We start from the raw sequence: 27,427 nt of genomic DNA on the forward strand, positions 1-27,427 counted from the left end.
TTGTTTTTAATTTTTTGTCACTTGTTGAAAATGAAGTCAGAAAAAAAGTATGCAGGGTTTTTTAAAAATGATATCTGCTAGAGAGGGTGTCTGTGTCACCCTATCTAGTCCTCACACTTACACCATGCCTCATGAACTGTCCTTTAGTGACTAAGTGACATTCCAAATAGGTTAGGTAACTGACAGCAGCTAGGCCTGATTTTTATATGAGGGACTGCAAAAACAAAATTCTGTAGATAAAGTGGTTTGTGTTGTGTTATTTTCAGGTGAATGCTTGAGGTGCATGTTCTGGAATAATCTTGGTTGCATCCATTTTGCCATGAGCAAGCACAATTTGGGGATTTTCTACTTTAAGAAGGCTCTGCAAGAAAATGACAATGTCTGTGCCCAACTCAGTGCAGGTGGCACTGATCCAGGTAAGCAGCGCTGGGAACTGCAGTGTCCTCCTTGAGAAACACGTGACTGAGATAGCAAGCATCAGGCAGGAGACCTCGGTATGGGGGATACAGTCAGGGCTCGGAGGACGAGACAGGTTTGTTCTAAGATGTCATAGTAAAAAGAGTAGCAGCCTTCCTTTCAAGGGTGCAGGCCATGTGTTCAGACTTGGCTCTGGAGACTTTTAGTAGTTATTGCCCCTTGGTATTAAGAAGCTAAGAAAATTTTGAATTATGAAAAAGCGAGAGCTGAGGAAATGTTTCAGCAATTACACAAGAGGAGCAGACTTTCGACCCCTGGATCTGCATAAATGCTGTATGCCCAGGGCAGCTCACCTGTAATTCCAACCTTAGAAAGCAAAGGTGAGGTCCTGGAACAAGCCAGCTAGTGAGGCCCCTCTATCAAGAAGCTTCAGTTTGATTGAAAGACACTGCCTGCCTAAAGAAGACGAGAGATTGAGGGAGATTCTTGACCTCTAGTTTAGATGTATACACACACAAAAACACACAGACATGGGGGGAAAAAAAAGACAAAAAGAATTCAGTTACTTCAGTTTGTTTTGTATTTGAATTCGTTATCCTACATGATATGTCAATCAATTTTAATTAGTCATTAGGACTTCTCGACTGTCAGGCCGGCATTATTAAATTGTTGGCAGATCTTCCAAAGTGATGTATTGGTGGCATCTGACAGCCTTAAAGCATTGCTGAAGTTTGTTATTGAACAATCAGATTATATGGATCCTTGATCAAAAATGCTTTAAATCAAGCAATTTTTTAATTTTTAAAATCATAAGTACTTAGTTGATGAAAAATATATTCTATGCTGGGCATGTTAACGCACGCCTTTAATTCTAGCCCTTGGGAGGCAGAGGCAGGCAGATCTCTGAATTCAAGGTTAGCCTGGTCTACAAAGAGAGTTAGTTCTAAGGACAGCCAGGGCTGCCCAAAGAAACATTGCCTCAAAAAAAGAAAAGAAAAGAGAAGAGAAGAAAGAAGGAAGGAAGGAAGGAAGGAAGGAAGGAAGGAAGGAAGGAAGGAAGGAAGGAAGACAAAAATATATTCTATATGGCGAGTGGTCCTATTGTGGGTATGAATCACTGGAAATGTGTAGCAGTGGTAACAGATTGGCCAAGCTGAAGGTGCTGGAAGGTTCAGGGAGTCAGTGACTCTCACTTCAGTTCTTTGGCTCCCTGAAGCAACCAGGGAGAGCTGACACAAGCAAGGGCATCTCTGTCCCAACTAGCACAGACATGTGATATGACTGACAGATTCTTGTAGGGTTAAGCATGGAGAGAGCCTCTGATGACAGTTTAAATTGTGGTTGTTGGGTACTAAACATACAAGGTTTACTTGGAAAAACAAATGCCTTCAGTGCAACTGAACTTTAATGATCTAGTCTCCAATTCTGATCGCTAGGCAAAAAGTTTTCTGGAAGACCCATGTGTACATTGCTAAGCAACAAAAGGTATGAGCTGCTCTATAACTGTGGGATCCAGCTGCTACACATCGGGAGGCCTCTTGCAGCCTTCGAGTGTCTGATTGAAGCTGTTCAGGTTTATCATGCAAATCCCCGGCTTTGGCTACGACTGGCTGAATGCTGCATTGCTGCCAATAAAGGGGTGAGTGCTCCTTGGGTATCTCTTTGAACCTCTATTTCTCCTCTCCAATACTTGTTACACAGAGAGCAAATGGGAATCTAAGACCTCATTTCTTTTTTCACCCTCACTGAATTTACAGGGGAGTCTTCTGTTAGCAGTTGGGGGTTGGATTTAGTTTCAGAATGTCACTTGCTTAACTCTGATTCTTGGGAAAGGGTTGATGCCGATGAGAAAACCGCCTGTCTGAACAGTGCCTCCTGCTGGGCCTGCCCTGTGCCATCTGCAAGCATGATGATAGTGTGTATACACAGTGCTAAGAGAACAGTTGGCTCTGATCCAGAATGGACAGGACATTAAACAGCATTCCCTTCAGTGAAGCACATGCAGTCAGCTATCCGCGCCGACACATTTGTCCACAGTGTTTAGAAATAGGCTGCCCTGCGTCGTTATCTCTAGATTAGTAGCTGTCTTCTGGATCTCTGCTGGAGAAGGGTCAGTGAAAAGTGGAGGAAATAAGAACTCCCAAGTCCCCTCACCCTCTGCCTGTGTTCCCTGGGTGTGTGAAGATGGGAGCGGTTGACGTCTACGGTCTTGCCTGGCATGCCTGCCTGCCATAGGATATGTAGGATTTTGAAGTTCTTTACTGAGCAGCATTTTCTAAAAAGCAGGCAAAAGAACCAAGGATTTAAAAGAAGCATTTTTTCATTAGTGTTTAAGTAGTTGATGACTTGAATATAGCAGAGAAGAGACTACGGATGCTCCTGAAAGGCTTTCACCATGTGGTTAATTGTGCTTTACCTTTCGTGGCGGGACGTGAGTGTGTGTGCGCGCGGGCGCGCATGCTGGTTCAAACTCAAAATAGAGCCTTGTGCATAGTAGGAAAGTTCTATATCACTGAGCTTCTTTGGGGGTTTTAATTTCTTTTATTTTTTTTTCCTTTTTTGGGTTTTTTTTTTTTTTGGAGGGGGGGTCCTTTTTTTTGGATTTTTTTTTTTTTTTTTTTTTGAGACAGGGTTTCTCTGTAGGTTTGGATCCTGTCGTGGAACTAGCTCTTGTAGGCTAGAGTTTGGCTTTCCGGCACCGTGACTATGATGAGCATAATTCCAGAACTGGAAAGTAGGGAGGGAATCCCTAGCTGGCTAGCTGCACTAGCTTTCCCAGCCAGCCTAGGTCCTGTTGAGAGACTCTGCTCAGTAAAGACATAGGAGACAAACCAAGGACAACTCCACATGTCCCCTCAGGTTTCCAGACTCAATGCACAGGGACACATGTGTGACAGATACACAGGGCGGAAAAAATGTGGCCTCACAGTGGCCGTAGGAGGTTGAAGCAGTAGGACTGCAAGTTTGAGGCCAGCTTGAGCTGTCTGACAAACCTATCTCCTAGGTACACACTCACATGCTTGTTTAATAATTGTGAAATATGGTGCTAGAGGTGGACGCTTGCCAGAAACTCATGTTAGTTTCTGAGTACTCACATGGTAGCACACAGCTACCTCTTGAGCTTTCATGGGCAGCAGGCATACACATGGTATACATACATACCAACAGGTAAGCACTTATGTACATGAAATAAATTTATAAAATGTAATAATAATTGTAAATTATTTTATCATATTTTATGTCATGTCTTTTTTTTTTTTTCCCTGAGTGCTGGGATTAAAAGTGCCACCACCACCCAGCTAAATTGTTCTGTGTTTTGTTTGTTTTGTTTTGTCGAGACAGGGTTTCTCTGTGCATCTGTGGCTGTCCTGGAACTCACTCTGTAGACCAGGCTGGCCTCAAACTCATAGAGATTTGCCTGCCTCTGCATCCCTAAGTGCTGGGATTAAAGATGTGTGCCACCACCTCCTGGCTTTTATATCATGTCTTATAGTTCCTTTAAATTTTATTTGAAGTATATTTTGTTTTGTAGACTTCTGAGCAAGAAACTAAAGGTCTTCCTACCAAAAAGGGAATTGTACAGTCTATTGTTGGTCAAGGATATCACCGTAAAATCGTTCTGGCATCACAGTCTATTCAGAACACTGTCTACAAGTAAGTATTTTGCCACGAGCCAATGTGTCTCTGTAACAATCCGGTTCACGCTGTGGTCTCTTAGTGGGAAAGAGCTTGGACTTTATCATTTCATAGGAGAATTGCTTTGTGATGATGTTTTATTGCAGCATTAGTAACCAGACCCGCAAACCGAGGCCCACACTGAGTAACTCCACAGTGAGTTCATCTGTCTGCTGTACTATGATTTAGTGCATCTAGGGTGCTGAAACAGTCTATGTCCTAAGCAAGCAGCCTATTGATTGCCATGAATCAGAATGTCCAGAAGAGGGCGTTTTGGTGTCTCCTTTTTAGATCACATTGCTTCTAGAACAATTGCCTATCCTCCTCACCCTTTCTTATTAGTCCCCATTCATGGAGTCAACCAGCCTGATTGAAAACATCCACAAGCAAAAAAAATAAAACCATATTGAACATACACTGATTTAGTTCCTTTTTTGTTTTTGTTTTCCAAGGCAAGGTTTCTCTGTGTAGGTTTGGAACCTATCCTGGAACTTGCTCTGTAGACTAGGCTGGCCTCGAACTCACAGAGATCTGCCTTCCTCTGCCTCCTAAGTGCTGGGATACAAGGCGTGTACCACCACTGCCCGACCCCCCTCATTCTTGCAACACCTGTTCTGCCCTTTATTCTCATGGTCTCATCTATAATTCCTCTCCTGCATTAATATTGACAGTACAGAGTACTTGAGTTTATTTGATTTATATGTATTTATAGTCCTTTGTAGGATCTTTTTTGGTGTTTCAAGACAGGGTTTCTGTGTGTAGCCCAGGCTGGCCTCGAACTCACAGAGATCCACCTGCCTTTGTCTCCCCGGTGTTGGGATTAAAGGTGTGCGCCACCACCGCTGTATAACAGTTAATGATTTCTTATAGCAGCAACGTCCAGTTTCTTTTTCTGCTGTCTGTTCAGCTTGTTTGTCTCATTCTTTGAAGTGATGGGCAGTCTTCAGCTATTCCTGTAGCAAGTGTGGAGTTTGCAGCCATCTGTCTCAGAAATGCCTTGTTGCTATTACCCGAAGAACAGCAAGACCCAAAGCAGGAAAATGGCTCCAAGAACAGCAGCCAGCTAGGAGGAAACACCGAAAGCAGCGAGAGCAGTGAGCCGTGCAGGTACCCACCCCACTCTTCCTGTCTCATGCTCTCTACTGCTGTGGTCAACACTAGACCAAAAGCAGCTTGGGAAAAGCCTTAGTGTTCTGTTGCTACAGAAAGACCCCATGGCCATCGACGGTTATAAAGTATTTGTTTGAGACTTGCTTTCAGTTTCAGAGATTTAGTCCATTATTCTCATGGTAGCATGCAGGCAGACATGGAGAAAGTAGCTGAGCTTTCTATATACACAGACAGCAGGAAGGGAGACATTGGGCGGGCTTGAGCTTTTTAACCCTCAAAGCTCATCCCCAGTGACATACTTCCTCCACCAATACCACACCGCCTAGTCCTTTTAAATAGTGTCACTCCTGTTGACTAAGCTTTCAAGTAGATGAGTCTAAGGGAGCCATTCTTATTGGAACCCCCACAAGAAGGACAGGGTTTGTTTGGTCTTGGTGGTATTCCATCATTGAGGGGTGGCAGGAACCAAAGCAGAAGCCTAGGAGGAACTCTGCTTTTGAGCTGTTAACCCGTGTCTCCTCTTCCATAGCTCACTATGCTTGCACAACCCTGGACCATCAGCTCAGAGGAGGCACCACCCACAGTGGGCTGGGTTCTTCCTTATCAGTCAGCAGTCAAGAGTTGCTTGTAGGCCAGTCTGATGGAAGCTTCTTTTTTTTTTGTTGTTGGTTTTTTTTTTTTTTTTTTGTTTTTTCTAGACAGGGTTTCTCTGTAGCTTCGGAGCCTGTCCTGGAACTAGCTCTTGTAGACCAGCTGGCCTCGAACTCACAAAGATCCGCCTGTCTCTGCCTCCCGAGTGCTGGGATTAAAGGCATGCGCCACCATCGCCTGGTTTGGAGGCCTTTTCTTTTTTTTTCTTTTTTTTTTTTTAATTTATTTATTTATTATGTATACAATATTCTGTCTGTGTGTATGTCTGCAGGCCAGAAGAGGGCACCAGACCTCATTACAGATGGTTGTGAGCCACCATGTGGTTGCCGGGAATTGAACTCAGGACCTTTGGAAGAGCAGGCAATGCTCTTAACCACTGAGCCATCTCTCCAGCCCCTAGAGGCCTTTTCTTAATTGAGGTTCCCTCTTCCCAGATTATTCTAGCTTGTATCAAATTAACAAAACAAAAAATAGGGTCTGGAGAGATGGCTCAGTGGTTAAGAGCATTGCCTGCTCTTCCAAAGGTCCTGAGTTCAATTCCCAGCAACCACATGGTGGCTCACAACCGCCTGTAATGAGGTCTGATGCTCTCTTCTGTCCTGCAGGCATACACACAACAGAATATTGTAGACATAATAAATAAATAAATATTAAAAAAAAATACCAACGCAGCTCCCTTGGCAGAAGCCCTTCAGGACTTTTGCAAGCCCTCTGTCCTTCCGATGTCTTCCTCAGCTGCATCCAGCAGTTCCTATTCTTTCACAACAAAGGAGGCGAAAATGTTTCTGAAGAGAAACACAGGAAAGGCTATGTGAGAAGAGGACTCTGAGAAAAGATAGAAAACGAACTTGGGATTAAAGACACACACCTTATGCAATGCTGGGACTGGATCCCACTCTATCAACTGAACCACAGCCCTAGCTTATATACTAGAGAAATTTTGAAGCAGTACAGTGTGAGAAGATACTTCTATAGTAGTGATGTTTGCAGCTGGAGATTTCATAGAGGTGCTCTTGTGTGCTCGGGACACTACAATAGTGCACAGTACGGAGTGAGCGTGAACGCACTGCAGGCCCCCGTTCATTAGTTGCTTCACTCACACTTGAAGAACTGCATTGGGGTGGTAGGGACAGGAGAACAAATTTCACACTGGTTTGTTTCTTTTTATATATGAGTCTTTCTCTATTTCAGCAGTAAAAGCCATGATGGAGATAAGTTCATTCCAGCTCCACCTTCTTCTCCACTGAGGAAGCAGGAATTAGAAAACCTAAAGTGAGTATCTGACGCGGTGAGCATCTCTGAGGTGAGCATCCTCTGAGGTGAGCACACTGGCTTTCTCCTGTGTTACAACACTGTCAGATGCAAGACCACATGCCTGCACCACTGTGGGAGACCTCTCCGTAGCACCATCTTCCAGCTTTGGTTGTCCTGCATGACCTGACAATCCTGCCTTTCCTTTCCCTTTGCCCACCTCAGTGCTGAAGTTATGGAATGCTCAGCCACGCTTGGCCTCTTCCATGGCTTCTGGGAATGCAAAGTCAGGTCCTCATGCTAGCACAGCATCTGCTGTTACCCACTCTGTCCACTCCAAGCCCCGTCCCTTAAGTTTATCTGAACAAATTGGGACAGAGAGGCCATGACTAGAGATGCAGTCAGGGACTGACTTGTGCATGTTGGGCGGTGCTTCATCACTACCATGGAGCTAGGTCTAACCCCTGGTTACAAGATCCTGATTAGCTTTTACCATACAATGCCTTGTTCTCTGAGAAAGTCAGTTTTCCAGTGAGCTAGACAAAGGGTGTTGGCTCAAACGGTTTGTTTTTTAATTTAGTCACTGTACCAGCAAGATGGCATTTTCTTACCTAAGTTTGGTCCCCACGCCCATGAAATAGAGAAAGGAGTTCTATGAGTTGTCCTCTGGCTTCTACCCATAAGTGCCTATTTAAATGTACATGCAATTAATACAGGTGTAAACTAGAAAAAAAGCTAAAAGCAATTACATTCCACCTGGAATCAGATGTGGTAGTCCACACCCTTAATCACAGCCCTTGGCAGGTAGAACCAGGAGGATGGGGTTCAAAGCCAGCCTCTGCTGCATGGTGACTTTGAGACATGTCTGAACTTTTGAAAGAAAAAAAAAATCCACTTGTAGCCGGGCGGTGGTGGCGCATGCCTTTAATCCCAGCACTCAGGAGGCAGAGGCAGGCGGATCTCTGTGAGTTCGAGGCCAGCCTGGTCTACAAGAGCTAGTTCCAGGAGAGGAACCAAAAGCTATGGAGAAACCCTGTCTCGAAAAAAAAAATCCACTTGTATAACTAAAATAAAGTCATGCCTTTAATCCCTGCACCATTAAAAAAAAAGAAAGAAAGAAAAGAAACCCAGAACTTGGGAGGCGTAGGCAGGCAGATCTCTTAATTTGAGGCCAGCCAGGACTACCGAGCTAGTTCCAGGACAATCAAGGCTACACAATTAAACCCTTGGTGGGGGTGGGGGGATTACAGATGAGGGCTAGCCCAGTCCTTCAGAAATAGGTTTAATTATAAATAAGGATGAATCTAGTTTCTCTTTACTATAAGATGGCTTCAGGCCTACGATAGAGGCAGGCTGGTTTATCAACAAGTACCTGTGGTTCTAGTTCCAGGGCACCTGATTCCCTCTTATGAACTCCACAGACTCAGTCCTGCATGCACGTAGTACACATGCATGCACACACATGCACATAAAGTCAAACAATAAAACAAATACTGATCATGAGTGGACTGGGGTGAAACTTGGTAGCCCCTGTGTCCTAGGCCTTGTGTTCTATTCCTAGCACCCCTAAAAATTTATTCGATGTTAAAAATGAATAAAGCAGGGCAGTGGTGGCGCACACCTTTAATCCCAGCACTCTAGAGGCAGAGGCAGGCGGATCTCTGTGAGTTCGAGACCAGCCTGGTCTACAAGAGCTAGTTCCAGGACAGGCTCCAAAACCACAGAGAAACACTGTCTCGAAAAACAAAAACAAAAAAAAATGAATAAGAGAGTCAGACAGTGGTGGCACACACCTTTAATCCCAGCACTCAGAAGGCAAAGGCTGGCAGATCTCTGTGAATTCGAAGCCAGCCTGGTACACAGAATTAGTTCCAGCACAACCAGGACTACACAGAGAAACCCTGTCTCCAAAAAAAGAGGTGAGATGTGGTGATGTATTCCTGTAATTTCAGCACTGTGGAGGGAGAGGCTGGGATATCAGAAGTCAAGGTCACCCTCACTTACATATTTGAGGCTAACCTAGGATACAGGAAACCCTGTCTTTAAAAACAAAACAAACAAAAAAAAAGCTTTGAATCCAAGGTCCTTTTTTATTTGTGTGTGCAAGGGTACTCAGGTACATATATACACATAATTTAAGATTGCATAAATCTTAGATAAGCTAGAGGATTCCAGAATCTGGGAAGACTACAGCAGTACTAGGGAGGTGTAAGAAAAAACATTGGGACCAGCATGGGGGACTTCTTTCTGTATGGGAAATTAAATCAAAGCACACAAAATGAAAATGAATTTTAATTTGTGTTTTTTGGTAAGAGACCTCAAAATGGATAACAGGAAATGTTTAGGACAAAGATAATTAGGCCCTGTTGTACAGGTGAGGTAATTCCTTAGATCCTAACCTGGCACCTTTGAGTTCCCCCTCCATGGATTCAGAGGATCCCCAAGGGTTGGTTTTAAGGAGTCCAACAATGGGCTGATCACATACACACCGTGGAAGACTCAGCTTGTGTAAGGGTTCTGCTTGTTTGAGTCTTGTCCTGGGGCAGAGTTGGAGTAGGTGAGACCTGCCGCTTGGCGTGCCTCACCTGGTCTTCATCCTTTGTACTGCCTCCTCAGGGCCCACACCTGTCCCCATTTCTGTTGAGTTTGGGGTCTTTGTGTTTTGTTTTGTTTCTATTTGAGGAATAGCTACATGATACGTAGTCTTCCTATATAAACCACAGTGATCCTCCTGCCTCAGCATCCCCAGTGCAGAGGTTCAGGCATCTTATGATTTGAGTGTGGTCCTGCTAAAGCTTGCCAGTGCAGTAAGTTCTCCAGAGGATCGTGCGCAGGACCTACATATCATCTGCACGTGTGTCCGCTTTAGCAGGATCCCGTGCGCCTCCCCAGAGCGCCCTTAGGCCTGACGACTGTTCCCACGCTGTCGCCTCCCCAGAGCGCCCTGAGGCCTGACGACTGTTCCCACGCTGTCGCAGTGATTTCTCACTGCTCTGCTCCTCTGCACCTCACTCTCCTGTCAGGTTGCGGGGTTAGAGTTGGGTTATGGAACGTCGCGGTTCTGTTTATATAAAATGCTGGATCTCCAGGACTTTCTGCTTTTTTAAAAAAAAATTCATTTTACTTTTAATTATGTGTTGTGGGAAGGGGGATGTGAGGACAAGTGATGGGGATGGGGAGGGGTGTGTGTATGTGAGAGCTTGTGACTGGAAGCTTGAGGCACAGGATCCCCTGGAGCTGTGGTTTGTGCTGGTGCTCAGGCTCATCCTCCACAAAAGCTGTACTTGCTTTTAGCTTCTGAGCTATCTCTCCAGCCAGATAGTATATGCTTGATTTTCTGCCTAGGGTATGACCAGTTCTTGTGATACTACATTTACTAAAGATAAAAGGAGCTTTTTAGATAAAGCAGAATGCGCCAGAGAGATGGCTCGGTGCTTTAGAGGACCTGGGTTTGGTTCTCAGCACCACATAGTGGCTCACTACCATCTATTGGAAACTTAGTTTCAGGAGATTTTCACCCTCTTCTGGCCTCCTTAGACACACAAGTGGTACCTACACAAGCAGCAGAACACCCATAGTTTGTTGTTGTTGTTTTAAAGAAAAAGCAAAACAGGTAAAAAGAAAGAATGTGGTGGTATTTGCCTTTAAAACCCCAGCAGAGGCAGGCAGATTCAGATTCTGTGAGTTCAAGACTAGCCTGGACTACTTAACAGGTCTCAGGCTGGCCAGGGCTACATAGTAAGAACTTGTCTCCTATGAGAGTAGGGGTGGGGATTATTCAGGCATAAGGCCCACCTCTATAATCTATAATCTAGGAGAGTGAGGGACAAGAATTGAGAGGCTAGCTGAGGCTGCTTTAGCAGAGCTCTTTCTCAATGTGGGAGGGGCCTCCTGGGGCTGCAAATGTAGCTCATTTGGTGGAGTGTCTGCCTAGCAAGTACAAAGCCCTTGAGTTTGCTCCCCACCACAGCATAGAGGATATGGTGCATGCCTGTAAGCCTTACACTCTGGAGATGGAGGCAGGAGAATCGGGGGTCAGCTGGTAGTGGACAGGTTTCATTTTTTCTAAATTACTTGTAGAGAAGTGGAATAAGCTTGGTGGTTTGGGGGCTCTTGATATATATGTTTTATATATATATATATATGTTATAAATATATTTCTTTGAGATTTTACCTTTTCCAGTTTGTTGTGCGTTGATTTTGTTAGCCAATTTTTCAAATGATATTTGTTGTGGAATTTCACTGTAAATGTGTTTCATTTTGATAAATGGTGACTGACTGATTTTGACCATGTCAGCTTCTTTGCTGGTGGTTAAAGTTTGAGGTATCTGAACTGCATTCCTTAGTCCCCAGGATATCTCTTCGACAGTTTTTAATGCCTGTCTTCTGCAGCTGATTATAACTTAATGTTTAAGGAGGAACCCCCTTCGCCTCTCCTTCTTTTCTTCCCTTTCTGTGTTCGTCTGAGGACTTAGCTAGCTCCTCAGGATGTGGATGGAGTGAGGGTTTTGTCAGATTCTCCACAGGGGCAGAAGCTAGAGTGTCTCTGCCCTTGCCTCTTCATCTTCTGGTTCAGTGAGCTGTCAGATCCACTGAGCGTCAGGTAAAACGGATCGGACAGTGGCTCCAGGGTGCAGTGTGTGTTGGGGACGGGTGCTTTAAGGATCAAAAGTAGAATGATTTTTCTGCAAGGGCCTGGTAGGTAAAGCCATGCTTGTCTCTTTGTGCTGTGCAGAGCCTGCGGGAGATCGCGTTTTCTAACAGGAAACTGAGTGGGGAGGGCACTGAGAAGTGACCCGGGGTGAATTATCAGGCTTCAGGAGGAGTGTGTCGGTTCAGGGCAGTGAAACTGCCTTAATTCCATGGCCCTTGATCAGGATCCCAGCCACATTTGTTGTTTTGCTTTGCTGAGAGCTGAACCAAGTCGTGTTAGCCAAGGTCTCTGACTGCTGAGCCATCCCTGGCCCCAGTTTTATATCGACATATTTAATATTTTAGTGGGCTGATTTTACTAATAGAACCTTAGGGTAAAAGTTGGGGAAACATTCACTTTCTTACGCATGGGTTTGATGTGGGCTTGCTGTTAAACTGTCATGCTCCAGTGCTTACATGACTAGTTTCTGGACCCAAAGTGAGCGTGACAGTGGGCTGAAGTAGTAACAGCCCACCTGCCGTCAGGAGCAGCTGGGGCGGTGTTTCCCAGTGAGCCAGGCTGAGGTGGTCCTGCTCTGGGCTCGTAGCACTACAGCTTGCAGGGACAACCTCTGGCTGTGGGAGTGTGGAAAGGAGCAGTGGTCTGAGTGTACCTACTGAAGCTTTTGCTTTTGTTATTGTGGGGCGGGTTTTGTTTGTTTTTTTCCGAGACACGGTCTTACTGTACAGTGCAAGCTGGCCTTGAACACTGTACTCCAGCCTCTGTGCCCATGTCCCCTCACCCCCAGTGCTAGGAACACAGATGTGTACCACCATGCTTAGCATAGCCCGTATTCTTTCTTTTTGTGATACTGAAGTCTTGAGTTCATGACCTTGCCTGTGCTAGGCAACTACTATACCATGAGCTATGTCTCCAGCCTTAAGTTACTAGGACACTTGTTTATCTAGAATTAGATGGGCAGTATTCTTTTAATCCCAGCAGTTGGAAGGCAGAGGCAGGTGGATCTCTGTGAGTACAAGGCTAGCCTGGTCTATATAGTGAGTTCAAGAACAGCCATAACTATGTAGAGACCCTGTCTCAAACAAACAAAATGATTAGAGGTTTTTATAGAGAAATGGTTCCGCAGTTAAGAGCACTAGAGTTACCTGGGTTCATTCCCCAGTGCCTACTTAGTGGCCTACAACCATCTGTAACTATAGTCGGGAGAATCTGAGGCCCTCTTTTGTCCTCTGACGTGTGATACACATCCAGGAGGCAAAATACTTAAGCACAACACCTTTAATTCCAGCACCTGGGAGGCAGAGGCAGGTGAATCTCTGAGTACCAGGCCAGCCTGGGCTATAGACTAGCGAGTTTCAAGACAGCCTGGGCTGTCTCAAAAAAAAAAAAAAGAGGAATTAAGGAAAGCCAGTGCAGTGGCATAGAGCTTTCATCTCTGCTCTCTGGAGGCAGGGGTAGGTGTATTTCTGTGAGTTTGAAGCTAGTCTGGTCTATCTAGTAAATGCCAGAAGGTAACTCATAACTGTAATCCTAACATTTCAGAAGCTGAGGCAGGAGGATTGTTGTGAGTTTTGAGGCTAGCCTATATTACAGAGGAAAGCCCTGTCTCAGAAGTTGTTGTGGGACCTATGCCTGTCAGTCATTGCAGCGCTTGACGGGGCCATACCTGTCAGTCATTGCTGCACTTGACGGGGCCATACCTGTCAGTCATTGCTGCACTTGACGGGGCGATACCTGTCAGTCATTGCAGTGCTTGATGGGGCCGTACCTGTCAGTCATTGCTGCACTTGACGGGGCCGTGCCTGTCAGTCATTGCAGCGCTTGATGGGGCCATACCTGTCAGTCATTGCAGCGCTTGACGGGGCCGTGCCTGTCAGTCATTGCAGCGCTTGATGGGGCCATACCTGTCAGTCATTGCAGCGCTTGACGGGGCCGTGCCTGTCAGTCATTGCAGCGCTTGACGGGGCCGTGCCTGTCAGTCATTGCAGCGCTTGATGGGGCCGTGCCTGTCAGTCATTGCAGCGCTTGACGGGGCCGTACCTGTCAGTCATTGCAGCGCTTGACGGGGCCATACCTGTCAGTCATTGCTGCACTTGACGGGGCCATACCTGTCAGTCATTGCAGCGCTTGATGGGGCCATACCTGTCAGTCATTGCTGCACTTGGGAGACTCAAGTATAAGGCCAGTCTAGATAGACTATATAAGTTTGAGGACAGTCAGTACTTAGAAGTAAGACCCTGTTTCCATGCTAACTTTGGCAGCATATATAGTAAAACTGGATTGACAGAGAAGATTAACATGGCCCCTTGCAAAAGAATGACATGAAAATTACCCAAAAGTGGCAGGTGGTGGGGCTGTGGATTTGAAAGGGAGCAAGGGAGGTAGTGTACTTGGGAGGGATTGGAGGGAGAAAAGGGGGAAACAATGTATTAGAATCTCAAACAAAAAAAAATTAATGAGAGGGAACTGGAGAGATAAGGCTTAGAGGTTAAGTGCACTTGACCGCCCTTTCAGAGGAAGAAATGAATGAAATGTGTGCCCTGGCAGTGCTGACGCATGCATGGGCAGCCCGAATGTGGCGAGGACGACTGACCAGGTCTCTTCCTCAAGAGGGCACCAGATCTCATTACAGATGATTGTGAGCCACCATGTGGTTGCTGGGAATTGAACTAGAACCTTTGGAAGAACAGGCAGTGCTCTTTTTTTTTTTTTTTTTCGAGACAAGGTTTCTCTGTAGCTTTTGGTTCCTGTCCTGGCACTAGCTCTTGTAGACCAGGCTGGCCTCGAACTCACAGAGATCCGCCTGCCTCTGCCTCCCGAGTGCTGGGATTAAAGGCGTGCGCCATCACCGCCCGGCCAGGCAGTACTCTTAACCACTGAGCCATCTCTCTCTCTAGTCCTGAGTTGAATCCCCAGCAACCATATGGTGGCTCACAACCATATGTAATGGGATCAGGTTCTATCTTCTGGTGTACATGAAAACAGAACACTCAAATACATGGATAATTTATTATATATATAAAAGAATAGGGCTGAGCAGTGGTGGCGCACGCCTTTAATCCCAGCACTTGGGAAGCAGAGGCAGGTGAATCTCTCTGAGTTCGAGGCCAGCCTGGTCTACAAAAGCTGGTTCCAGGAAAGCCAGGGCTGTTACACAGAGAAACCCTGTCTCGAAAAACTTTAAAAAAAAAAAAAAAAGAGGAACCATTTTTCACAAGTGGGGCTAAGACCCTGGTCTTGAGCTCACCATGCAGCCCAGGCTGCCTCAAGCTTGAGATCCTCCTATCCCTGGAAAGCATGGAAGTAGACATATCTTTTAAATTGTTATTTGGAGACACGTATCCTACATGTAGCTTCCCACTCTAACCTTTGTATTTCATTTATTCTCCCTGTATTTTTTAAATAATTTTATTTTTTAGATTATAGAATAACTATATTATTCTTCCCCCTTTCCTTTCCTACAGCCTCCCCCATGTATTCCCCTCTTGCTGTCAAATTCATGTACTCTTCCTTTACTATAATGTGTGCATGCATTCCTAAATACATGAATATAACCTGCTTAGTTCTTGTTGCTTGTTTCTGGGCTAACCATTTGGCATTTGACCAAGATACTGCCACATCTGGATGTTTTGTTTTTTGATGCCGGGTCTCTCTGAAACAGTCCTGGCTGTCCTGAGACTGTCACATCTGTAACTTGGGTTCTTACCTCCTCTCTTCTGTTGTAGGTGCTCCATCCTTGCTTGCAGTGCTTACGTGGCTCTAGCCTTAGGTGATAACCTCATGGCTTTGAATCATGCAGACCAGCTCCTCCAGCAGCCCAAGCTGTCGGGCTCTCTTAAGTAAGTGTGACTTCATCTGCACTCACGATTGTTTCCAGGATGCTAGGTTCTCTTGACTAGGCTTACTTTTCTTTTCCAGTGGGATATGTGTTGATGAGGAAAGCAACAGTCGTGATATATGACTGTTATCCCAGGACCTTGGAGGTGGGTGCAGGAGGATCAGGAATTCAGAGCCAGTTCTCAGATGCATACCAAGTTCAAGGCTGTCCTGAGCTACTTAAGACCCTGTCTCAAGTTTAAAGGAAGGGAAGAAGGGAGGGAAGACAGGCAGGCAATGGTAGCTCATAACCATAACCCCAGAACTCAGGAGTTGAGACAGGAAGATTAGTTGCTGTCTTTAAAAACAAAGTATAAAGCATGCCACAAATGTGGTTAGGTTGATAGTGTGCTCGCCTCAACATGCGTGAAGCCCTGGGCTCAGTTACAGCATCCACATAACATGTACCACTTGTGCAGATAATCCCAGCAATGACAGCACAGGGTGGCAAGAGGATCAGATTAGGCAGGTGGTGGTGGTGCACACCTTTAATCCCAGCGGCACTCGGGAGACTCGGGAGGCAGAGGCGGGCGGGCCTCTGTGAGTTCAAACTAGTTTTACAAAGTGAGTTCCAGGACAGCCAGAACTGTTTCACAGAGAAACCCTGTCGCAAAAAAATCAAAATAAAAATTAAAGAAGTTGTTAAAGGTTTGAGGCAGCCTGGATACCTGGAATCCCACCTCAAGTTTTATTTACTTTTAGATGAAACTTCACTATGTAGCTCCACCTTGTCTGGCTTATGATGTGGGTGGTAAATTTAATTTATTAGTAGTATGTGTGTGAGCATAGCCATGCAGGTGCTATACAGTACGTGCCCCACACTCTGGAAGTCAGGACAACTCTTGAGAGGCAGTTGACATTCTTTCTAGAGCCAGTACCTCCTGCTGCTTCTGCCACTGTGCACTGTGCCACTGTCGAGCAACAGGGGGGCCGTCCATGGTGCTCATGGAGCTTAGAGAACAGCTCTGTTTGAACTAGTTCTCTGCTCCCAACCCTATGGGACTGAGCCGAGCTCCGCAGGCTTGCCTTTTCAAGCACCTTTTTTTACCTACTGAACCCATCTCACCAGCTTCTTTCGTGCCAGGGAGTGGGGGCTCTGAGACTTCCTATGTATGGGTGTCTTGTCTGCATGTCGATCTGTACACCACATGTGTGCAGTGCCTGTGGAGGCCAGAAGAAGGCATTGGGTACCCCGGAACAAGAGTCAACAGCCAGTTCTGGGCCACTGGGAAGTGAACCCAGGTCCTCGGTAAGAGCAATCAGTGCTCTTAATCTGGGAGCCATCTCTCCATTTCCTCCTACAATGTTTTTGTTTTGTTTTTGAATTGTTTGTTTATTTGTAATGTTTGTGCAAATAGAGATTGGTAAGGTACATGTCATAGTATACATGTGGCCGAGAGAACAACTTGCAAGAGTTAGCTCCCCGTCCTTCTAGCGCATGAGTCCCAGGGACTGAACTTGGCACGTAAGATTTGGTAGCAGATGACTTTACCCACTGATTCTTGCTGGATTAGAATAACCTAAATAAGCTTAGGTTTCAGGTCAGGTACATGGAGTATGTGAATCACATGCCCTGTGTTACTGTACACTAAGCATTTCTGTGATGACCTGCTCCTCAGACTAAAATCTGCAATTTCATTTCAGGTTTTTGGGCCATTTATATGCTGCAGAAGCCCTCATCTCCCTCGACAGAATATCCGATGCCATTACACACCTGAATCCAGAGAATGTCACTGATGTCTCCTTAGGGATCTCCTCAAATGAGCAGGACCAAGGTTAATGAGGACCCATTTGATCCAGCTGGTCATTGTTGCCACTTCCTTCCTTTTGTAATTCAGGATATGTAGAGACCTTAGGGCATGGTTGTGAAGGGAAGGAAGATTGAAGTCAGCTCTCCATGTTTATGGCAATCTAGTAATTGTTTGCTAAGTAAGCCTGGAAACTGATTGTCTCTTGGCCTAAATTCTCACTCAAAGGCTGATATGTTAGGATTCTTCCCTTCCCTTCCATTCCCTCCTCCCTTCCTCACTTCCTCCCTTCCTTCTTTCTTCCTTCCTTCCTTCCTTCCTTCCTTCCTTCCTTCCTTCCTTCCTTCCTTTCCTCTGCTCACCTCACACACTCCCCTTTTTTAAGAGGCATAACCTCACTGTTTGCCCAGGCTGGCTTCAAACTCCTGGGCTCATGCCATCCTCCAGCCTGGCTGGACTTTTTCAGTGCTAGGATGACAGACATTTGTGCCAGCTCACCTGCCTTAAGAGGATGCATTTTGGTTTGGTTCTGATACTATTTTTTGTTCCTTTTAACTGATTCCTCCATGCAAGAGTGAATGGAGGTGTGGTTTTCAAACAATTTTCAGTCATGTTTAAGTTTCTGAGGCTGTGAAGCCATGTGGTCCCCTCTCTTCGTGACTAGCTCACGTGGGGTGGTGGTGAGGTTGCATCCTGACACCTTTAACAAAGCCTCCACAACACCAAAAGCAAATGCTACCATACGTTAAGTTCCTACTTGGTAAGAAACTTAGGTGTTTAGAAGATGTGCTGTTGTCCTGCCCTCAGATTTATTTTCATGTATTTGTAGGATCAGACAAGGGTGAAAATGAAGCAATGGAATCCTGTAAGTAAGAAGTTTTGTAAATCCTTAAGTAGCCTGGCCTGCATCCCAAAGATTTAGACCCTGCATCTCTTGTGTCCTTCGTGTATCTGTCAGCCTGAGGAATAGTGCTTTGTTCCAAGTGCTCAGCGGTGGAGCGGTGCTCCCGTGTTCTCTGCACAGCCCCTTCACCAGTGTCTACACTTTCTCCTCAGCCGGCAAGCGTGCCCCTCAGTGCTACCCCAGTTCTGTCAACTCTGCCCGGACTGTGATGCTCTTCAATCTGGGCAGTGCTTACTGCCTGAGGAGCGAATATGATAAAGCCCGGAAGTGTCTGCACCAGGTAAGAGGACCTGGGAAGGGCAGCTGGCCATGTACAGTAAAGGATCTGAGAGTTTATAGGGTTTGTGATTTTATTTGAGGTTTATGGTCAATTTATTAAACACCTGAAAAAATTTTCCAGATTTAAAATACTCTTGGGCTGGGTGGTGGTGACGCACACTTTTAATCCCAGCACTCTAGAGGCAGAGGCAGTCGGATTTCTGAGTTCAAGGCCAGCCTATCCTACAAGTGAGTTCCAGGACAGGCTCCAAAGCTACACAAAAAAATTCTGTCTAGGGGGCTGGAGAGATGGCTTAGAGGTTAAGAGCACTGCCTGCTCTTCCAAAGGTTCTGAGTTCAATTCCCAGCAACCACATGGTGGCTCACAACCATCTGCAATGAGGTCTGGTGCCTTCTTCTGGCCTGCAGGCATACACACAGACAGAATGTTGTATACATAATAAATAAATAAATATTTAAAAAAAAATCCTGTCTCAAAAAAACCAAAAAAATAAATAATTAAATTGAATTGAATCTTCTTGAGAGCATGGCAGGGCATACCTTTTACTCCAGCATTCAAGAGGTAGAGACAAGTGGTTCTCTGCAAGTTCGAGGCCAGCATGGCCTACAAAGAGAGTTCCAGGCTACCCTGAGCTACATAGTAAGTACTGTGTGCTGGCTAATTTTATGTTAGCTTTATAGAAGCTATAGAGTCCTTGGGAAAAAGGACTCTTCAGTTGAGAAAGTGCCTCCCTAAGATTGGCCTGTAGGCATGTCTGTGGCGCACACATTTCCTTCTTTCTGTAGTTGTTGTTTGAGATGATTTCTCTGTGTAGCCTTGGCTATCCTGGAATTTTCTCTGTAGGCCAGGCTGACCTCAAACTCAGAAATCTGCCTGCTGGGATTAAAGGCCTCTGCCACCACCACCACCGCTGTCGCCGCTGCCACCACCGCCTGGCGCATTTTCTTAATTAGTGATTGATGGGGGAGGGCGCTGTAAAAAAGCATTTTGAAGCAAGCCAGTAAGCAGCATTCTTCCATGGCCTCTGCATCAATTCTTGCCTCCAGCTTCCTGCTCTGTCCATGAATTCCTATCCTGACTTCCCTGAGTTATGGATTGTAAACTGTAAGTTGGAAGAAAACTTTTCCTCCCCAAACTGATTTTGTTCATGGTGTTTGCCACAGCAATAGAAACCCTAACTAAGACAGCCTGTCTCAAAAAGAAAAGAAAAGGCAAAACTAAACTCAAGAAAAGGACATTCTGAGAGAACCACCTGTGTTCTCACCTGTTGGGGAGACTGGCACTGAAACTGACTGGACTCTCGGGACGTCACAGAGGACTCCATGTACTATCTGCTTACGCAGGTGACCTTGATGGGTCTTAAAGTGATGGGGCTCTATCCTGGAAAATAACCATCCATAGCTGTAGTCACCTTAGTGTCTGCATTGGACACTTGTAGTGCAAAATCAGAAAATCAATGCTGAGCTCTCTGGGGAACCCTGAGCACACACGTGAGCTGTGAACTGAACTGCAGGAGGTGAAATGTCTTAGTGCTCTCTGTGGTGGAACTGTAGTCAGCGGCCCTTCTGATGGCCCAGCTGGGCTTTAGACCTGTGGTTAGTGTGTACAGCCCAGCTCAGGTTCTCGCACTGCAATGGTCGCGGCTGAGCCATGTGAGAAGAGACAGATGAGGTCAGTCCTGGTTCGGGGTCTCCTGTTTGTTTTGGTCTCCGTTCTTTGGGTTAATCCAGTGGCGGGTCTTTGTTAATTGGGAGGCCCACCCTGTCTAGGAGGGCAGAACAATGATTTGGAGAGTCAGAAAGGGCTCTGAGCTGATGTTTCCAAATCACCCCCCCACCATGATTCTGAGCAGTCAGCAGCCAAATGCCATTAAGTCTCAGAAAGTTGTTACCTTGAATTCCTGTATTTTATAAAAAGCTGTGTAGGTTGTGGTTGATGCAAAGAACAACAGCAAATTACCTCTGTTTATTAGCCACCAAAAAAAAAAAAAATAGAACTTAAAGTTTTTTGCAGGTGTGTGTGTGTATGTATGACTGGGGGAGTTAGTTATTTCCTTTACCCACTGATCCATCTTAACACATACACACCCAAAAAATCTTAATGTCTACAAAGTAGTGTAGTGATGCCCTCCCCCACATGAAGGTAGACCTGTAAGTACAGAATTTCCAGTTTCTAGGCCTAGCTGCTGTTAGACCTCTGTGATGTGAGAGGGAAAAGCTGCCCGCCCCGTTCACAGGGCAGGGTCTTCAGAGCATGAGCTGTGCAGGGCAGTGGTGGCACATACCCTTAATTCCAGCTCTTGGGAGGCAAAGGCAGGCAGATCTCTGAGTTTAAGGCCAGCCTTCTCTAAAAAGTGAATTGCAGATAGCCAGGGCTACACAGGCTCTGGGTGAGAGGCCCCGGAATCTGCATTCCCTCTCAGCCTTCCGTATCTTTGTGCCCATTTTCTGCCCATCAGTTAGGTGTCTAGCCCATTTTCACATACATTCACCTGCCTCTCTCCCACTTCAGTAAACCTGAATCAATTATTATGTGCTCTCTTGTTTATCATCAGGGAGGCTCCTGTCTTTTTTTTTTTTTTCTTGGTTTTTCGAGGCAGGGTTTCTATGTGGTTTTGGAGCCTGTCCTGGAACTAGCTCTTGTAGACCAGGCTGGTCTCAAACTCACAGAGATCCTCCTGCCTCTGCCTCCCAAGTGCTGGGATTAAAGGTGTGCGCCACCACCGCCCAGCGGAGGCTCCTGTTTTAGCTGGGCATAGTGGCACACACCAGTAATCTCAGGTAGTCTTTCCAGAAGTTTTAAGTCCAGGCTTGGGGGTGGTGGGGCACACTTTTTAAGTTTTAAAGGCAGCCTGGTGAGTTCTAGAGCAGCGTGGGCTACCTTACCTCAAAAAGCTAAGGAGCTAGTCGGGTGGTGGTGGCGCACGCCTTTAATCCCAGCACTCCAGAGGCAGGGGCAGGTGGATCTCTGTGAGTTCAAGGCCAGCCTGGTCTACAAGAGCTAGTTCCAGAACAGGCTCCAAAACTACAAAGAAACCCTGTCTCGGAAAAAAAAAAAAAAAAACAAACAAACAAACTAAAGTTGTCCTGTGACTTCCACACGTGCACTGTGGCATGCACACGCCCTCTTCCCCCACGTACAGACACAAATATGAGAGAATAAATAATACCAGTGACTGGAGAGATGGCTCAACTGTTTGCTTTTATAAAACAGGGTTTCTCTGTACAGCCCCAGCTGTCCTAGAACTCACTCTGTAGACCAGGCTGACTTCAAACACAGATGCACCTGCTGGGATCAGAAGGGTGAGCCACCACACCCAGTGATGGCTCAGCTACTGAGGCATTTGTTCAGTGGGCAGTGGTGGCACACAGCTTAACCCCAGTCCTTGGGAGACAGAGGCGGGTGGATCTCTGAGTTAAAGGCCAGCCAGGGCTACACAGCGAAACCCTGTCTTAAGAAACACAAAAAAAGAAAAAGAGCACTTGTTCTTGTAGAGGACCCAGGTTTGGTTCCCAGCCCCTGCTTGCTGGCTCACAAGCATTTAAAACTCTAGTTCCAAGGGCACTGACCTCCTCAGGTACCAGGCATGTGTGGTTCACATAGAGAAATACAGGGAAAATGCACATAAAAATAAATCTATCTAAAAAATTTTGTATTTTTGAAAACATGTACAGTCATACAGTCCTATACTCTCCACCATTGAGGAGGGAGGTAGAGGTCAGGGTTAGAAATTCAAGGTCATCCTTGGCTACATAGTTTGGGGTTGCTGTTTCAAAAAATAAAAAAGGAGAAAGAAAGCCAAATTAGGGTTGAGGAAATATGGGTAGAAGCTGGGAAACCTACATTTTTATACCATACATGAGGAAAAATAATCATATTGAGTTTAATAGGTATCAAGATAAAGGGAATGTTGAGTGAGATAGCATATTCTATACCCTGTGCTCAGAGGATGAGGCCGGACAGCACCATGTGTTCAAGGCCTGGCATCCTCATTTGCCACGGAGAGCCAAGCATAATAGCTCCCAGCCCTGGGCACGCAGTGAGCCCTTCCTGGACTACGGTAGGAGACAGCAGAGGTGCTGAGGGGCGCTGTGACCGTGAGCCCTGAGTCAGTGCCAGCTTCTCATGGAGACTCGCGGAGGACTTTGCTTTCATGAGTGTTTTTTCTCTCTCTCTCTCTTGGCAAAGGCGGCTTCAATGATCCATCCTAAAGAGGTGCCCCCTGAGGCCATCCTGCTGGCGGTCTACCTTGAACTGCAGAACGGTGAGTGATTCTCATTAGGGTGCTGTCCTTCAAAATGCTCACGACCTTTGGTACCAGGCATGTTGGTTTGTGTCTCTAATTAAAGCATTTGAGAGGCAGAGGCAGGAGGGTCATGTGATCCAGACTGGTGTATCCCCAAAACAATACAGGTTAAAGCTGCACAGTCCTTGAGAACATGACCCACCCGGTTTTCTAAGTAGAAAATGTAACTAAGGGGACAGCACAGTGGCTCAGCAGGTAAAGGGCATTTGCTCCTGGTAACCTGAGCTTGAATCACAAAATTGTCCTCTGACCTCCATACGCATGCCAACACTCACACACACCAAGGGCGTAACCTGGAGCTTAGCAGTAGAGTGCTGGCCTGGGTTCTGTTCATGGCGCTGCACAGAGGACGGGGGAGATGGAAAGACTAGTTAGTTAGCAAGGTTTTGGTGTCTTACAGATTCCTGCCCACAAATTAAAATATTCCTTTTCGTCTGAAAATACAGTTTTAAATTCTGTCCCTTAAAATCAGTTCCTGAACATTCGGCTTTTCTTGGACAGCTGACTGACTCTTGAACATGAATCACAATGCTGCCTTCTTGGGCTGCATAGTGCTGTGTCTTTTGTTTGTGTTTTTATTCTTTTGTTTTTAGAAGCAGGGTCTCGGGCTGGAGAGATGGCTCAGTGGTTAAGAGCATTGCCTGCGTGGCGCACGCCTTTAATCCCAGCACTCGGGAGGCAGAGGCAGGCGGATCTCTGTGAGTTCGAGACCAGCCTGGTCTACAGAGCTAGTTCCAGGACAGGCTCCAAAGCCACAGAGAAACCCTGTCTCGAAAAACCAAAAAAAAAAAAAAAAAAAAGAGAAGAGCATTGCCTGCTCTTCCAAAGGTCCTGAGTTCAATTCCCAGCAACCACATGGTGGCTCACAACCATCTGCAATGAGGTCTGGTGCCCTCTTCTGGCCTGCAGACATACACACAGACAGAATATTGTATACATAATAAATAAATATTTAAAAAAAAAAAAAGAAGCAGGGTCTCACTTTGTTGCCCTGACTGGTCTGGAATTCACTATGTAGACCAGGCTGGCCTCAAACTCCAAAATCCTCCTGCCTCTCTGCCTCTGTCTACTGGGTAAAGATAAATGCCACCACTCCTGGCCCACTTTTACAAGAACTCTCAAAACAAATCAAAGCCAATCTCTTAGGAATCAAACCTAGGAAGGTTCTCTGGAAGAACAACCAGTGCAGTGCTCTTAACCTCTGAGGCATTTCTCTAACATCTTGTTTTTGTAGCTGAAGAGACATTAAGTCCTTGGCACTCCAAGGGTCTTGACTGACTAAAAGCCAAGCCTCGAATGAGTTTGTGGTGCTGAATCCCTTGAACCCCTTCTTTATACAGCCCACTTGTATCATAGCAAGTTGTCTGCCTGGGTATGCCTTAGAATCCTTGGGGAACTTTTTTGAGATCCTCTTGCTGGCCTAGTGCTGTAGTGGAGCAGCAAACGTACTCAGGGTCTGTGTTTAGACCCCAGCACGAGAGAAAAGAGCACCGCCCGCCACACTGCACATAGCTTAAGTGAGAATGTGTGGCCTGCGCAGTGGCTTTGTCCATGGTGCTCAGGCGGACCTCCTTCTCTAGGCCTCCTTCGCCTCCTTTGCAGGGTGCTAGTGGCCTAGTTTGTGCGTTGGTAGTGTGTGTGCTTGGTTTTCTTTAATGGGCAGTGTTTCTCTAGGCAACACACAGCTGGCCCTGCAGATGATCAAGCGGAACCAGCTGCTCCCCACAGTGAAGGCCCACTCCGACGTGAGGAAGAAGCCCGTGTTCCAGCCTGTGCATCCCATCCAACCCATCCAGATGCCCTCATTCACCACCGTGCAGAGGAAGTGAGAGCTTGCTTTGAGGGAACTGTTAACCTGAGGCCCGGGGCGTGGTCAGTGGCCTCTCGGTTGTCCTACAGGAAAGCCAATAAAGAAAACAGGTGGGAAAGGTGCTGGCTTTGAAAACAGTTTGAGACTGTTGTACCCCCACCGGAATTTTTGCCAGAGGTTTACTTAAAATTAAGGACTAATAAACCCACTTTCCGTTTTTATTTGCGAGACTTTTACTTGTGACCCATTCTGTGGTATGTCTGTGTCCAGGCATTAAAAATGTTCTTCTCAGAACAGTGTTGTCATCTTTCTTTCCGCCATTGGAATTATCTAGTGAGAGTTAATGTCAAAACTGTAAAAAAAGACCAACAGAACAGAGCATCAGCTCTAGTCAGTCCAGAAACTGACCCTGGGGTGAAGGAGATGGAGTAGATTCATGCTAACCCGCAGGGTCTGTCTTAGTCACTGTTCCGTTGTTGTGAAGAGATGCCATCACCAAGGCAACTTAAGAAAGTGTTGGGCTGGAGAGATGGCTTAGCGGTTAAGAGCATTGCCTGCTCTTCCAAATGTCCTGAGTTCAATTCCCAGCAACCACGTGGTGGTTCACACCCATCTGTAATGAGATCTGGTGCTCTCTTCTGGCCTGCAGGCATACACGCAGACAGAATATTGTATACATAATAAATAAATAAATATTTTTTTAAAAAAAGAAAGTGTTTACTTGAGCACTCTTTTACAGTTTCAGAGGTAATTCTGTTATTGTCATGGCAGGGAGCAGGGGGCACTTGCGATGCTGGAGCTGAGAGATACATCTGGGTCAATAGACCAAGAGAGAAACTCTGGTCTTGGTATAGGCTTTTAAAACCTCAAAGCCCACCCCCAGTGTCACACTTCCTTCCTCAAAGCCATACCTCCTAATCTTTCCAAATAGTTCCACTCCCTAGTGACTAAGCACTCAAATCTATGAGCCTTTGGGGGCTAATCTCATTCAAACCACCACAGGATATAATTGGGTTTAAAGGAGATGACTAATACAGTTGGAATCATTCACTGAAAAATTAATGATAGTGGGGTTGGAGAGATGGTTCAGTGGTTAAGAGCACTTACTGGTCTTCCAGGAATCAGAGTTCTGTTCTTCACACCCACATGCTCACAACTTCCAGGAGCAATCCAGCTCCAGGAGTATCTGACACCATCTTGTGGCCTGTGCAGGCATCTGCACAGACAGAGTCCACATTCATTCAGGACTCACATGCACATAAAGAAATACCTTGGGGGCTGGAGAGATGGCTCAGAGGTTAAGAGCATTGCCTGTTCTTCCAAAGGTCCTGAGTTCAATTCCCAGCAACCACATGGTGGCTCACAGCCATCTGTAATGGGGTTTGGTGCCCTCTTCTGGCCTGCAGGCATACACACAGACAGAATATTGTATACATACATACATACATACATAAATAAATAAATATTTTTTTAAAGAAAAGAAAGAAATACCTGGGCATAGTGTGACTCGCCTTTCCCAGCACTCAGGAGGCGGATCTCTGAGTTCAAGGACAGCCAGGGCTACTTGGAAAAAGAAGAATTTAAAAGTTTAAAAGGTTTTTTTACATGATACCAGGTGTGCGTGTTGTAAGATTGCTTTCCCAAGAATTTGATAGGCCACACAGTAACTTTAAACTGGAAAATGTAGATATGCTTTAGAGAAAGTGAGTTGCCCCAACCGATGACAAGTTGTTTCTCAGTGTTTTTCTTCTAGGGCTATCTCTTAGTGTCTTCCCTTTCCTCAGGTCCTGGGGTGGAGACCAGCCTGGCATGGGCAGTAGATATACCAGCTGCTGTCACGGTTATTTTGTCAACTTATTTGAGGCTTACAGTTTCAGAGGGCTAGGGTTCATGGTCATCATGGTGGGGGCCATGGTGCTGGAGCAACAGCTGAGAGCTCGTGTCTTAATCCACAAGCAAAAACAGAGAGCATCTGAAACCTCTGCCCACAAATCATCCACCATGGCCACACCTGGTTCTTCCCAAGCAGTTCTACATAGTACGAACCTGAGGGATTGTTCTTGTGCAAGTCACCGCAGCCATGCTTGCTGGCTTCTCAGGTCCAGTCAGAGGCTGGTAGGTGGAAGTTCCAATCCCACCAGCATCTCCCAAATAAACCCAGAGGCATATATTAATTATAGATGCTTAGCCAATAGCTCAGGCTTGTTAACTAGCTAACTCTTACATTTAAATTAACCCGTATTTCTTATCTGCTTTGTGATGTGGCTTAATACCTTTTCTCAGTACAGCATGCCCATCTTGCTTTTGCTTCTCTCTGTGTCTGCTGGTGTCTCTCTGACTCTGTTCTTTTTCCCATCGATCTGTTTGGCTCTTCCACCTGAACTATTGGCTATTCGCCTGTCAGCTTCTCTATTAAACCAATCACAGCAACGTATATTCACACAGTGTAAAGCAATATTCCACATTTACCTCCCTCACATTTTAACTTTAACATAGTAAGATTATGTACAACAAAACAGTTATCAAGTAAGAATTACAGTTACAAAATCTAGTTCATTTGTATTTGGCAAAATTAGAGAAAAAATAATTTTTTTTAAATGTGTAGCCCAGGCTGGCCTCGAACTCATGATCCTCCTGCCTCTGCCTCCTTCAGCAAATCCTACCGGCGTGTGCCACCACAACCAGCGAGAAAAAATTCTTTTATGCATTTTATCTTTGTGACTCTAAAGTTTTATTTTTTTAATA

At 45.8% G+C, this 27,427-nt stretch overlaps 1 protein-coding gene and 1 non-coding gene across 8 annotated transcripts in view; both read left to right on the forward strand.

The window, feature by feature from the left end:
• Cnot10 (CCR4-NOT transcription complex subunit 10) overlaps positions 1-24,976 on the forward strand; it is a 48,427-nt gene extending 23,451 nt beyond the window's left edge. For 4 of the 7 annotated variants that reach the window (XM_075964258.1, XM_075964253.1, XM_075964257.1 and 1 more), the window contains 11 exons: positions 267-416; positions 1,854-2,056; positions 3,950-4,071; positions 5,023-5,199; positions 7,045-7,125; positions 15,484-15,597; positions 17,279-17,409; positions 18,212-18,247; positions 18,439-18,566; positions 22,755-22,830; positions 24,547-24,976. In XM_075964258.1, the coding sequence (XP_075820373.1) occupies positions 267-416; positions 1,854-2,056; positions 3,950-4,071; positions 5,023-5,199; positions 7,045-7,125; positions 15,484-15,597; positions 17,279-17,409; positions 18,212-18,247; positions 18,439-18,566; positions 22,755-22,830; positions 24,547-24,701 (1,373 nt within the window). In that variant the 3' untranslated portion in view covers positions 24,702-24,976. The remainder of the gene's footprint in view (positions 1-266; positions 417-1,853; positions 2,057-3,949; positions 4,072-5,022; positions 5,200-7,044; positions 7,126-15,483; positions 15,598-17,278; positions 17,410-18,211; positions 18,248-18,438; positions 18,567-22,754; positions 22,831-24,546) is intronic. The other 3 variants (XM_075964254.1, XM_075964255.1, XM_075964256.1) reach the window with 3 other exon arrangements.
• LOC142847410 (U6 spliceosomal RNA) lies at positions 14,004-14,109 on the forward strand. Its single transcript, XR_012910171.1, has one exon. It is a non-coding gene; the product is annotated as a U6 spliceosomal RNA (small nuclear RNA).
• Positions 24,977-27,427: the final 2,451 nt, after the last annotated feature.

This window comes from Microtus pennsylvanicus, chromosome 3, assembly GCF_037038515.1.
Source record: "Microtus pennsylvanicus isolate mMicPen1 chromosome 3, mMicPen1.hap1, whole genome shotgun sequence".
Lineage (NCBI taxonomy): Eukaryota > Metazoa > Chordata > Mammalia > Rodentia > Cricetidae > Microtus > Microtus pennsylvanicus.